Source organism: Pavona decussata, unplaced genomic scaffold, assembly GCF_977016875.1.
Source record: "Pavona decussata unplaced genomic scaffold, jaPavDecu1.1 SCAFFOLD_29, whole genome shotgun sequence".
Lineage (NCBI taxonomy): Eukaryota > Metazoa > Cnidaria > Anthozoa > Scleractinia > Agariciidae > Pavona > Pavona decussata.
In genome coordinates, this window is record NW_028145452.1 from 2,043,918 (window position 1) to 2,056,031 (window position 12,114).

A 12,114-nucleotide genomic window follows, 5' to 3' on the forward strand; every position below is an offset into this window, starting at 1 on the left:
GTGCCGTGGATTGTTCCCTTTCTAATCCTGTTGTCAACTGTTAATTTTTCATACGACTTGCCATCCCACATCTTAGAAATGTTGATCCCTAACACCATTCAACTAGTGTAACATGCAGACCTGCCAACTCTCCCGGTTTTCCCGGGAGTCTCCAAGTTTTTCAAAAACCAAATCTCCCAGTCTCCCAGTTAGAGTACCAAATCTCCCGGGAAATAGCTACCGTGCCCTTTTTCAAATATTTTCATTAATTTGGTTATTTTGTAGATGTCAAAAAAAAAGGGAAACTAAAACAAGAAGTGGATCATTTAGTTTTGTTATTTGAGCTGTTCTTGATTGGATAACGTAAAACAGAGCAGTCAAAAGTATAGATATGAAATCAATCAATGAAATTGCACAGTATATGTTAGGTAAATGCTTTTCTACCCATGGCCCTCGTATCCTCTTGGAAGATGTGTAGACGTCTCCAGATTTTTGTACTACAGGGGTTGGCAGGTATGAACATGATACAGTTAATTCTTTTATTTAATTGAGACACTTTTGGTGCCAGAAAAACTTGACTGTATATACAGAGAGTCCAGAACCAAGAACACTGTCCACATATTATAATTATTTAAAGAAGTTTTACAGGGCTGTGAAAAGTAGTTGGCTGCCAGCAAAAATCTACGCCTTCTTTATTGTCTTGGCCGGCTATATCTACTTTGTTGGGCTGTTTGTTTGGAAGAGTTGGCATTTTTCATACACTGTTGTTCCCATTATCTGAAAACAAGCCATTGCTTGTGCAACAGTCATATTTAAATACGACAAAGATTCATTTGATAAAAATTTGTTCACAAAAATGAAATAAAGCCATACAACTTGTAATACCCTTCCTGTCACTCATAAACAAAAATTCCATCCATAGCTTGCATGAGTCTCACGCCTGCGGACTAAAGACATTGATCTCACGCATCAAGGACAATTTCTCATGCCTGACTCACAAATCTGGATGAGTAACGTTCTAAAAAAACTTCATTTCATTTCAGAAGCTTTAAAATGTCCACAATCTGTTCGAATCGTAAGTGTTCAAAGGTCGTCAGAATATCGTCGGACATTGCCGAAAGTCTCCGGAAAATCATCGCAAATTATCGGAAGTGGCTCAGATGTTTTCCAAAATCCCGGTCACGACGAGACAAAAATCTCAGCGTTTGACTCAGAAAAGTTGGCAGGTATAAGCTTCATCGATAGATTTCAAGTGGCCACAAAATGATTGGACAGCAGTGTCTGGCGTAAGCACATGTAAAACGTAAGAATAGCCAAAGTGGCTGCCAAATGACGGCACGAAGTTAATTGAACAAAGAAAAAGAGAGATCATCAGAGTCAGATATGACTGCAATAGTGACTGTTATAACTCTGCCGTAATACATGCCCATCTTGAGGTTCAGCGTTAGTCCTCTGTTTTTATTATTTTCATGTCGCAATTGTTCTTGATAAGAGATTTTGCCTACATACATGTACGATACTTGACCTTTTATTTCATAAGGCGCTTGTGTGCAGACAGGAAGATGTAATCTCTGTTTTTGTTCCTTGTTGCTATCAAAACATATGACGCCAAAATATGCCGTCAAAGTGTTTGGATCCCTGTTCTAATATTGTTTAATTTTCAGCCCGGAACAGTCAATGACTGTACCTGTCATCAATTAACTGATTTTGGACCAAAACGACATGAACAAAAGCTGCTTGGAGCCTCTTGTTTTGCTCTCTTTTAGAGGAAAAGTTACCTGTAGAGGACTAAAAATGGCATTTTAGACCATCTAAATTTCAAATTTTCTAGGGGAGCATGCCCCCAGAGCCCCCAAAAGGTGAGCGCCTTTGGCGCACGACAAACTCAGCCACCTACTTACATAAAAAGGCCGGCTATTTCAAAAATTATTGACAGCCCTGAGTTTCCACACTGTGTGGATGTTCAAGTGGAGTTCAACTTCCTGGTGTAGATTAGAGAAATCAGAGAAGTTTTACAATAATATTATTTCTCTGTGCCTTTTTTTTTTAAAACAGGCGAACCAGATCAAGCCAGTGTTAGTTCATCGAAGTACAAGTCCACTCATTAAGGAAGTTTATGTTAAGAGTTCGAATAGCCAAACTGCTCAGACGGATGTCTCGTCCTTTGCAGAGGAACTGGAGAAAATTGAGGTAATTTGAATGAACAAACGAACACATTCGTGTATGTATATGTACCCATGTTATTACTTCACATGTGTATAGATGCACTGTTAAATCCACAACTCAACAAACAAATGAATGAGTTACCTAACTGTTAATTCTGGCAAACTGGGAAGAAGAAAATCGTAGAATTAATGTCTATTGCGTAATCCCAAATTGAAATTTATTGGGAATTTCGAAGCTCAGTTTATTAACATAGTTTCCTTTACTTCTCCTCGCCACTGTTACCATCTTCTTCTTTTTTGTTTTGAATTCCTTTTTTGCGTTTTATGTAAATGTTTAAAACACGATCAGCAGTGTTTTATTGGGATTTAAAACCATGAGGCACAGCCAAGTGGTTTTAGACCCGATAAGACACGTGTTGCGAGTTTTTTGAACGGCTTCAAAAACTTTCCTGGAAAAGCGTGTATCAAGAGAGTTCATAACAATTATGCTTTTGTGAACGTTGGAAATTAGCATACGAGAAAAACATTAAACACTGCATATGTACTAATAAGGGGGAAGTTTTATCGGGTTTTAAAACCACTGCACATGACGTTTTATCGACCATTTGATAGGTCAATGGGCTTATGAATTATTAATGAGTTTTTGAATGTGATATATTTGTGCCTGAGATGTGGCAAATAAAAGAATAAAAATAAACGTACTCATATGTGTGAGTATTTTGCCTGATATTTTGTACTTTTGTCCTCTGTCAAAAAAAACAGACTCAGGGTCACACGACGAAAGCCGAAGAAAAATGGTTGAAAAGTAAGATTTGTTTTCTAAAAGTACCTGTATGTGTTGTTGTGGTACTATTAAATTTTACCATTATTTAAGTTTTCAATAATGTTGGTTGAGTTTTATCACTTAATTCATTTCCTACTTGCCTTTTCTTTGTTTCCTCGTTTTTCAAAAAATAAGTGAATTTGGTGGTCAAATTCACAATTATGATACTAGAACCTCAGCTCATTTTCGACCTCACACCTGCCGAACTAATATCAAGCAATTTACTATACTCTATAGGGGGCCAAAAATATGGAATGCTTTGCCATTATCAATTACGTCTTCCCCTAGTCTATCCACCTTCAAAAGAAAGCTTCTTGATTTCCTCAGTTAATTGCATGAAACGTCCGTCTCTGTTATGTCTTTATAGTCTTACCACTGTATGTTCAAAAATCTCAATACAATGTATTTACTGGTCTTAAGTCCTAACATATCTCCGAGGAGACCTCTCAGTATAAGCCCGGGGGTTTCTTGAGGTCTCCTCGCCACTTCTTACTTCTTCTTTTACTATTATTATTTACTCTAAACTAACGTACAATCCTAGTCTATTATTCATTGTAACTTTCTATGTTTGTATGTCATGGTGAATAAATAAATAAATAAATAAATAAATAAATAAATTTTCATGATCTGTCTTATAGAAATTGGCTTAGGCAAACTATTCATTAATTATTTATGATAATCATTAATTATTTTTATTGTTATTTTTCAGCACAAGAAGAGAATATTCAACTCAGAAATGAATTGTTCAATGTAAGGAATGAACTGGAGGTACGGAATCCCTGTCTTTGATGTTATTGTTAGTCATGACTAAATGTTATGTTCCACCTGTTGGCTTTCCTTTTTACCTTTCTTTGTTTGTTGTTGTTGTTGTTGTTTTTCTGCCATTTCTGACTTAATCCTGTAGAATGTTTATTTTTGAAGTGAGCCCTCTCAATGAACATTGTCATTCTTAGGGCAAACTTTGCCAAGAAATGATAATGTTTAAATAGAAAAAAAATTTGTAACGTTATTAATAAAGTTCAAGGTTTTTCAGCATTCTGTGTTTAGTTTCTTTACTGGTTGTGTAGCAAATAGAACTTCAGTCAGTAGGTTCAGCCTAATTAAGGTAGTTTGCAATGAAGGGTGCAGGCTTCTCAAGATCATTAAGTGCCTATACAGCTGGCTGTAAAACTGGTTACTTTGAATTTTGAGCTGCTTACATTTTGGTGAAAAAAATAAAGGCTAGATCTTAGCTATCTATTCAAAAATTACATGAGAACAGCAGTTGTAGTAAGAGACAAGGATGGCAGAGTTTTGCAAAGTAAAGGATAGGAAGCGGGAGACCTGGAGGGTGTAGGTGTGGGGGTATTTTCCTCCCAACAGCGTGACCAGGGTTCAAATTCCAGTCTGAGAGGATTTTCCCTGGGTTCTCTGGTTTGTTGTACTTTAAATCGTTTAGTGTTGATTAATTATTTCTTGATTTGTTGTAGGCTTTAAAGAAGAAAACAATGCTACCTCCAGTAAGTGTAGACTAGGAAATAATTAAAATGTCAATCAAGGATTTCAGTTTGTCGTTATTCAGGCGCAACCAAACAGGAGCAAAAGGGTCTGATGTTAGATAGACAGCAATAGAAGGGCATCTGGGGCGCGTACAACCAGAAATCCAGTCAACACGATAGATAGTAGTAGTTCACTAATGGTTTACGTATTTGGGGGAAATGAAAAGAGTATCCACAAATTAGTTTTCCTAGGTAGTGCCAGTGCTTTGTTGAATTTCAATCTGTAAATTTAGTGAGGGTTTCCACTCAGAATAACAAGGGTCAATCCCATCCCCTGGCACCCTTACTGGGAAGTTCCCTGACCAAATGGTTAATTATTAAAATAAAGATTGCTCATTTTATTTGGTTTGCGATGTTATTTGGAAAGGAAGAAAGTAATGTCACAAAAATGGACACCAAGTACAAATTATACATTGAAAAACAAATCCCAACTGGTAGAAGGATGACAAGTTGGCTGTTTAATGTAGTCTCCTCTGCAGCTGTTCTCTGGGTCATTATGTATTGCAAAAAAGAGCAGCATTGCGTGACGATGCAACGTAGAGAAGAGAAGTGTTGGATGATAACCCCGGCTGTGTAGGAGACTATTGCTATTTAATATGTAGCATAAACAAATCAATGTGGTCAGAGAGAAGGTGTTTACCCCATATATCCAACAGGTGTTACCTTGCTGTTAAAATCTTGTACATCATCTTGAGAATACATAGCTTAGACTGAAACTATGAAGAGTATTCAGAAGTATTGACATTCCCTTCTATCTCTGTATGAGGTGCTAAATTTACAGTCCAACATGCCAACCATCAGCTGAAAAAATCATGCCATGATAAGGCACTGAAATTTAACCTTCATTTTCCCATTTCTCTAAATTTGTAGTTGCTTATCGTGAGTGACTGTTCAATTAAGTGGTTATGAATTTATTGTCAGATTGTTCCTGAGAGGCAAACTGTTACTTCAAAAACAACAGCTGCAACTACAAGTAATCACCTGGACCAGCAAAGCAAAGGCATGCATAGGTGAGTTGATAATACTCACAAATATATGCACTCTGATTGGTTGACAACCATGCGTCTATAACTTATCAAAACATGGTAAATTTTTCGTTTCATTTTATTATTCCATGAGCGCATGTTGGATATAAGATGATAGATAGCCAATGAGAAGCATTGCACTAGTTGGCTATAATCATCTTATATCCAACGAGCACGAGGGGAATAATTATTGTTTTATAAAAAACAATCACAAAATTTTGCCAGATCTTGCTGATTTCGCTTTGCGAGAAAAGCCAAAAGACAATTTAATGGTCACTATTCCTCAGGCATGGTATAATGGCACATATACCATGGCTGCTAAGCCAATCAAATTCCTGGAATTGCATTATACAATGACCCAGTTTTTAATCATGGCAGCTAACCAATGAATCTTTTAGTCAAAGGGACATCATGCCGACCTCTGTTGTCCCAAAAAGTCACTATTCCTGACACCTGTAAGCTCCTGTACTGATGAACTGGAACATCAGCTGGTCAGACTTGCTGTATAGTGACTAGATACCCCCTTGTGTTATTTTCTAATAAATATTTAATTGATATTATGTAAGTTAATTCAATTTCTTTTTGTAGTTTGCCGGAATCACCGACTCAAAGACAAGCAGTGAGTGTTTATTTTATGTTTTCATTCACTGCTTGAGCAGATTAAAATTTAGTCGAAAACAAACTTTTATTTACAATTCATCAAAAATTTACAGAGCAAAAGTGATACAATAATTACAAAAGCATTCGTTCAATAATGTTCAAATCTTAAACAAAAAGATGATAGAATTTGAAGAAGAACGATAATTACAGATTTCAAGGGTATGCCGACCTATTAATGTTTGTGTCGCAGGTTTGTGAAATGAATCAAAGAGTATAACGGAACGGATCAGCTATAAATATAATGAAATTTGTTATAAAAGTTAAATGAAATTCAGTATTTTAAAATCAGCTCCACTTGACTAAAAAAATAATTATATAAAAATAAAAAATAAAATAAAATAAGCATCTCTCAAATGGCCCCTTCTGCAGTTTCAGTGTCAGTGTCCGCATTATTGATGTCACGGTGAATTCTTCGTATTGCTCTAGAACCTGTAAGACAGACGAGCACAGATCTTAATAGTGCGAATGATTAAAATTTAGTGACCCTATTTTGCTACTGCAAATTTAACAATCCCATGACCTCCAGACTTCAATGAAGAAGAAGTTTGAATGCAAAGTATTTAGTACTCACAACTGATTATAATTTTTATCTCACTGGTGACATAGAGAAAAAATGGTGGTAATGCCCTGAAAATGGCCAGTTTGATATGGGTCAACTTCATAAACAGTGGCAACGCATATTTGGGGAAGTGATGAGGTTTTGTGGAATTTATGAAATAAACATTGATCACATTGCAAAATTTAAAGCATGGATAACATATCTATAATCAAGGTTTTGTTTTCTTTTTAAGAGGCATTGCGAGTTAAACGCTAAACAGTAAATTGGGATGGCCTTACACAATGAAGCAACAATTATGTCGATCTATCTTTATGTTTTAATATCTTCAACAGGAGAACCTAAACCCAGAAGGAGAACTACCTCATATTCCCCAAGCAAAGCGTCCTGTTCAAACACTGGATAGCAAATCAAAAGTGTAAGTTTTAAGGGCCTCAGGCCTTGAGATAAGTTTCCGGAATAACAAGCCTACTTCCCTAGGTATACAAGATTGTTAGAGATTGACATTTAGGTTTTACCTATTGTATCAGCTGGCGCACTTAACATAGCTTAACCACTTTTTTATATGTAGTAAAACAGCCATAAATCTGAACATATTTTCCTTTTTTCTTTTTCATTTCTTTACAGTTGTAGTCACCAACAGCGAAAGAAAGGATTAAGACCTTTTTCATCTCCTGTCAAAGTGGGCCCTGTAAGTTTTAATGAACAATTTATTATGGTGTCTACAGGCCATTTTCATGATGGCATCATTTGGTTACAATAGACCCTTATCACTCCGCAGCCATTTTGAGTCTCCGGGAAATAAAAAGCTTTGTTTTTGCATCACAAACCTCGGCCAGGCGTGAATTCGTTGTGAGGTTTACTGTGCAAAAACAAAGCTTTTTATTCTCCTGAGACTCAACATGGCCGCCGTATGATAAAGGTCTATGACCAGAATTCTTTTGGTTTCTGTTTGAATTCAAATTTTGTTATCCCAGTGGGAAGTACTTACAGACAAATAAATTAACAACAGCTCTAATAATTAGTATGAGAAAACAAAACCACTCAGCGATTCTGATGGTTGTAGTCAAATAACCCATAATGAAATATTGTCCGATTTGAACTGTTTTAGATCAAATGGCCAAATTCCTGTAAGAGATAAATAGCCACTGTTAACATTGTCAACCATGTCAAGCACTTGTGCTCACTGTCTAGCCATTATCCAGGGTCCAGTTGTTCAAAGCTTTGTCAGGCATTTTTAATAGGCAAAATGAAAACCTTGGGAAAAGCGTTAACCGGCTTTCGAACAACCGGTCCAGATGTAATTGGAATTTGAATATGTTGGTTTTTGAGGAGGGGTGGAAGTTTGAGTTACCTGTACACAAATTTCTCACTCAGGTCAAACGGGAGCTGAAAAACAAACAAACTCAACAAATATATGAATGTTTGGTTTATCAACATAGTTGGTAAATAAACTAAAGGTAAATTGGCTGCCGTAAAGAGATTTGATTGCTGGTCAGCATTTCCAGCGTTAGCCCTTCGTCAGAGCGGATTTGTTCAGAGAATTCGTGGGGCTGACACTTGAAACATCAGCACTTGAATCTCTTTACGGTGGCCAGATTACCTTGACATGCATTTATCAACTGTATTTAAAAACAAAACATTTCTCACATACCAAATGCCATTTGTCTGCCACACAAGAATGCAACAGCATTTATTGACATCTCTACAACTCCACAAAGATTACAGACTCACTGACAGACTGGCATGGGGCTGGGAGGGTGGGAAAGCCGTTGCTTCGTATTGCAAGAAAACAAAAACTGAATCACATGACCGAATGTGACATCTGATATCCTGACTCACACCCAGTGTGTGCGAACTTCATTTCTTGCCTCTTTCGCAAGCTCAGCCGGCAAGAAAAACATTATTTTGTTTCTACTCCCCACTGAAGCCTCACCAAAGTTTCTTTTAATTAGAAGCTAATCACCTTATCAACCAATATATGCTGCCAGGTCTGACTATTGAAACTGGGCCACGCTGGTGCAGGGCTTCTGATATTTGTGCGGTCGTAGAGCCGTGAAAATTATGCAGGCCTATAGTATGAGACTTTCTATTTTGTTTTTGTAGAATCTGCCTGCTCAGGGACAGCCAATTAGACCTGTTGAACTGTACTCACATTGCAAGTGCCCAGGCTGTACGAGAGCCCTCTGTGAAGAAAATGTGAGAGTATTGTGTGACCAAAGTCACACAACGGACAAGAAATCTCCTAAACTGTAGGTCCACATGCTTTGTTTAGAGTTTGAAAATTAATTTGCAACTTGAAACCCCCTTAATTACCCTGGATACCAGAGGTTTTTTCTTGCGCATGGTGGGAACACTTTTTTGGTCGAAGAAGACTTAATCGAAACCGGAAACCTCACATGAAAAGTCAGGGTATTCTGTAAGTGGATGGGATCAGAAAAGTTGGTGGCATATATGCAACAGTTTCTGCATAGTTATGACTTTTTTGAATGCAAGAAGCTCATTTCATGTTTTATTGTTTTCTTCCTTTTTTATTGCGTAATTGGTGCTGAAAGTACATTCTCAAATAGCTGCCCAGTAATCAATGACAAAGTAAGAAATTAAAATGACAAGGTTGCAACAGAGTACTGCATTATCTGCTCCTTTTTTCATACCAGGTCAGAGATTTTGCCATGTATTGGTGACCATGTTGTTGTTCGAAGCCATCTTACAGGTAACACCTAGTTTCAAAACAGTCCTATTGGAATTAGAGAGCTGCATTGTGGCTGAGCACTGGTCAGCCCTTTGGGGTGGGGTGGGTGGGGGTACCATGAATAGGAGAACTTTCCAAAGTAATCTAGTATGTAACTATGGCTTCCCCTGAAGGGTGTGTTTTCTGGTCTGGATGGAGCACATTTTGCTTAGTGCCCTAAAATAAAATGCTGGCATTAAGAAGAATCTTTAGAATTTTTGAGCTGAAAAAGGGGGAAGAGTTTAGGGTCATCCTCAATTGTAAAGAATTGAAATACTATTTTGGGATTGAAGGCACATTGTTTTGTTTTATAATGACCGTTACTGTATTCTGGTCTTGATTTGGATTCACATTGTTTTCTGTCTTTTCTTGCCATCATTTTACGTCATGAAGGCTCTGGTACTCACACTAGGATCTGGCGTTTGAATTGTGGATGATACACCTGGACTTGTGTTGGGAGGGGGGGGGGGGGGTGGTACCTGATAGCTTTTAACCCTCTAGGCCTCAGTATCAACATAAATATTCTCCTCACTGTTCTTGATAGATTTCTTATGGCACTGGTTGGGAGAATTTGTTTAAGCATCAGAAGATTTTACCTTTGATGATCATTTTGTTTATTCTCATGACTTTTATGGTTGATTAACTAGTGATTTTTTTGGAGAATTTATGTATTGGTCACTACTGGGACTTAAGAGGCTTAATTATATTTGTTTCCAGGTATAGTTAAGTACATTGGCCCTATCAGTGGGGAAAAACAACAGTATGTTGGCCTTCATTTAGATTCACCAGGTAAGAATGACACACAGGTCTAACAATAGGCTCATTACGGCTGGGTTCATATGACGCAGAGTATTTTCCATCTGCCAGAACTTGAAGCCAGTCTGTAAATCAGATGCATCTCTTTCGAAGGGATGGTGCTGGAAAATCTTGAAAATAATGACTCCAAAAATTGTACTTGCTATTTTGAAGAAATTCAAAGGACTAGAATAAGGATAAAACTTATCCTTCAAATCGATACTTTCCGTTTACGAACTGACTGATCTGGCTGGGCGGTTCTTACAAATGGAAAGCCCCCATAATTTTCACTAATAAAAGTATTTTATGTTGTGGACTACAACAAATGGAAAGACGCTAATGTTCAAAATTAGCAAAAAAACAAATCCTGAGGCCACTGGTATTTAAAAGTGGATTTCATGACAGTTTGAATGTTTGGAAAATTTAAAGGTTTTGTATGGAAAAATGTCTTCCATACAAATCCATTAAATTCTTTGAAACATTCATACCTACATAAAAACTCACTCTTTGATGTGAGCGTCATCAAACTTAGCGGAAAATCGTTATTTTGGCATTTATGTCCCCATTTTGTTATGCAGACGCTTTAACTTATAGCCCAAGATTTACTGAAACAACAATGTTCACTTCACAGCAAGGGCCAATGTCAACTTATGTCTTTTTTTTCTGTCTTTTGGCTTCCCTTATTTTAACATACAGCTACATACATAAATCTTGTTCGTTGGTTTTACATATGATACGCGCGGATATTTTGCAAGTTGCGTAGTATTTTTCCAAGCCCCGAAGGGGCAAGAAAAAATATGAGTAATGAGCAAAATGTCCGCGCTTATTATATGTAAAACCATAGAATGAGAGATTTATCATTCCACTACAAAAATAGTTTGTTATTTTGGCTTCTCTGTTTTGCTATATTGGACAACCCTCTTGAAATTCGGCGTTATCTGTCTATCAGTATATGGCACGTGTGAATCACGGAAACCACAGAAAGCCAGTGAAATGTGGTTGCCCGTATTCACTCTGTTGTTAACCGGTCAAACCAGGACACTACAGTGTATTACGGTCTCATATTTTGCGCATTCTCTTGACCTTATTTGGTGAAATGACATAACAGTGGAATAATAAAGTGTATTATGCTCTGTAAAATTTAATAATTCAACACAGTCCCATGTATTTTTCCAGTCACTGCACTGGGTTAAACTATTTTGTTTTAATTTCAAAGGTTTTACCAAAAAACATGACATCAGCTTAAGAAATAGGGAGAAAAACCTGTTTGTATGCTTCGAATTTCCTTAATGTGGCATTTGAAAAAATACAGGTACTTGTTTCGACTGTGAATTGATTTTGCATTCAAAAACTGCAGTAAATCGGACTAAACCTTAAAATTATCAGGTCTGAACTTAATGCACACAGCCTTTCAATTACCTAACAGGACTAGTAGTCTTAGCAAATTCAGGACCATCACACAAATTCTCCTAACTAACAGATTGTTGGCTTTTGATTTCAGTTGGTAATCACAGTGGATCAGTGGATGGAGTTCATTATTTCTCTTGTCCACCTAACTATGGTGCTCTGGTCCCTGTGGATGATGTCTTGTGCATTACAACTTCAAATGTAAGTTGTCGTCAAAATGAAACACAGGACCATTTCAATTCCATGTTGTTTAAGTATTTTTGTACAGCTTATGACTGTGCAGGAAAAGAAGATCTTAGCAAGGGTTACTGGAATCCAAAAAGAAAATTGGAGTAGCAGTTATTTAAATAATAATTATTTAAATAACTGCCCTTCAATCATTGAAGGGGTGCCTGGAAAAAAGCTTTAAGTGACTACTGATACATAGCTAGATTC

At 37.0% G+C, this 12,114-nt stretch overlaps 1 protein-coding gene across 1 annotated transcript in view; it reads left to right on the top strand.

Moving 5' to 3' along the window:
* LOC146484904 (uncharacterized) overlaps positions 1 to 12,114 on the top strand; it is a 92,533-nt gene that overhangs the window by 71,535 nt on the left and 8,884 nt on the right. The window contains exons 5-16 of the mRNA XM_085104379.1: positions 2,035 to 2,169; positions 2,907 to 2,949; positions 3,677 to 3,735; positions 4,437 to 4,466; positions 5,427 to 5,515; positions 6,119 to 6,149; positions 7,082 to 7,164; positions 7,374 to 7,437; positions 8,853 to 8,998; positions 9,404 to 9,459; positions 10,195 to 10,266; positions 11,774 to 11,880. Of these exons, the coding sequence (XP_084960505.1) occupies positions 2,035 to 2,169; positions 2,907 to 2,949; positions 3,677 to 3,735; positions 4,437 to 4,466; positions 5,427 to 5,515; positions 6,119 to 6,149; positions 7,082 to 7,164; positions 7,374 to 7,437; positions 8,853 to 8,998; positions 9,404 to 9,459; positions 10,195 to 10,266; positions 11,774 to 11,880 (915 nt within the window). The remainder of the gene's footprint in view (positions 1 to 2,034; positions 2,170 to 2,906; positions 2,950 to 3,676; positions 3,736 to 4,436; positions 4,467 to 5,426; positions 5,516 to 6,118; positions 6,150 to 7,081; positions 7,165 to 7,373; positions 7,438 to 8,852; positions 8,999 to 9,403; positions 9,460 to 10,194; positions 10,267 to 11,773; positions 11,881 to 12,114) is intronic.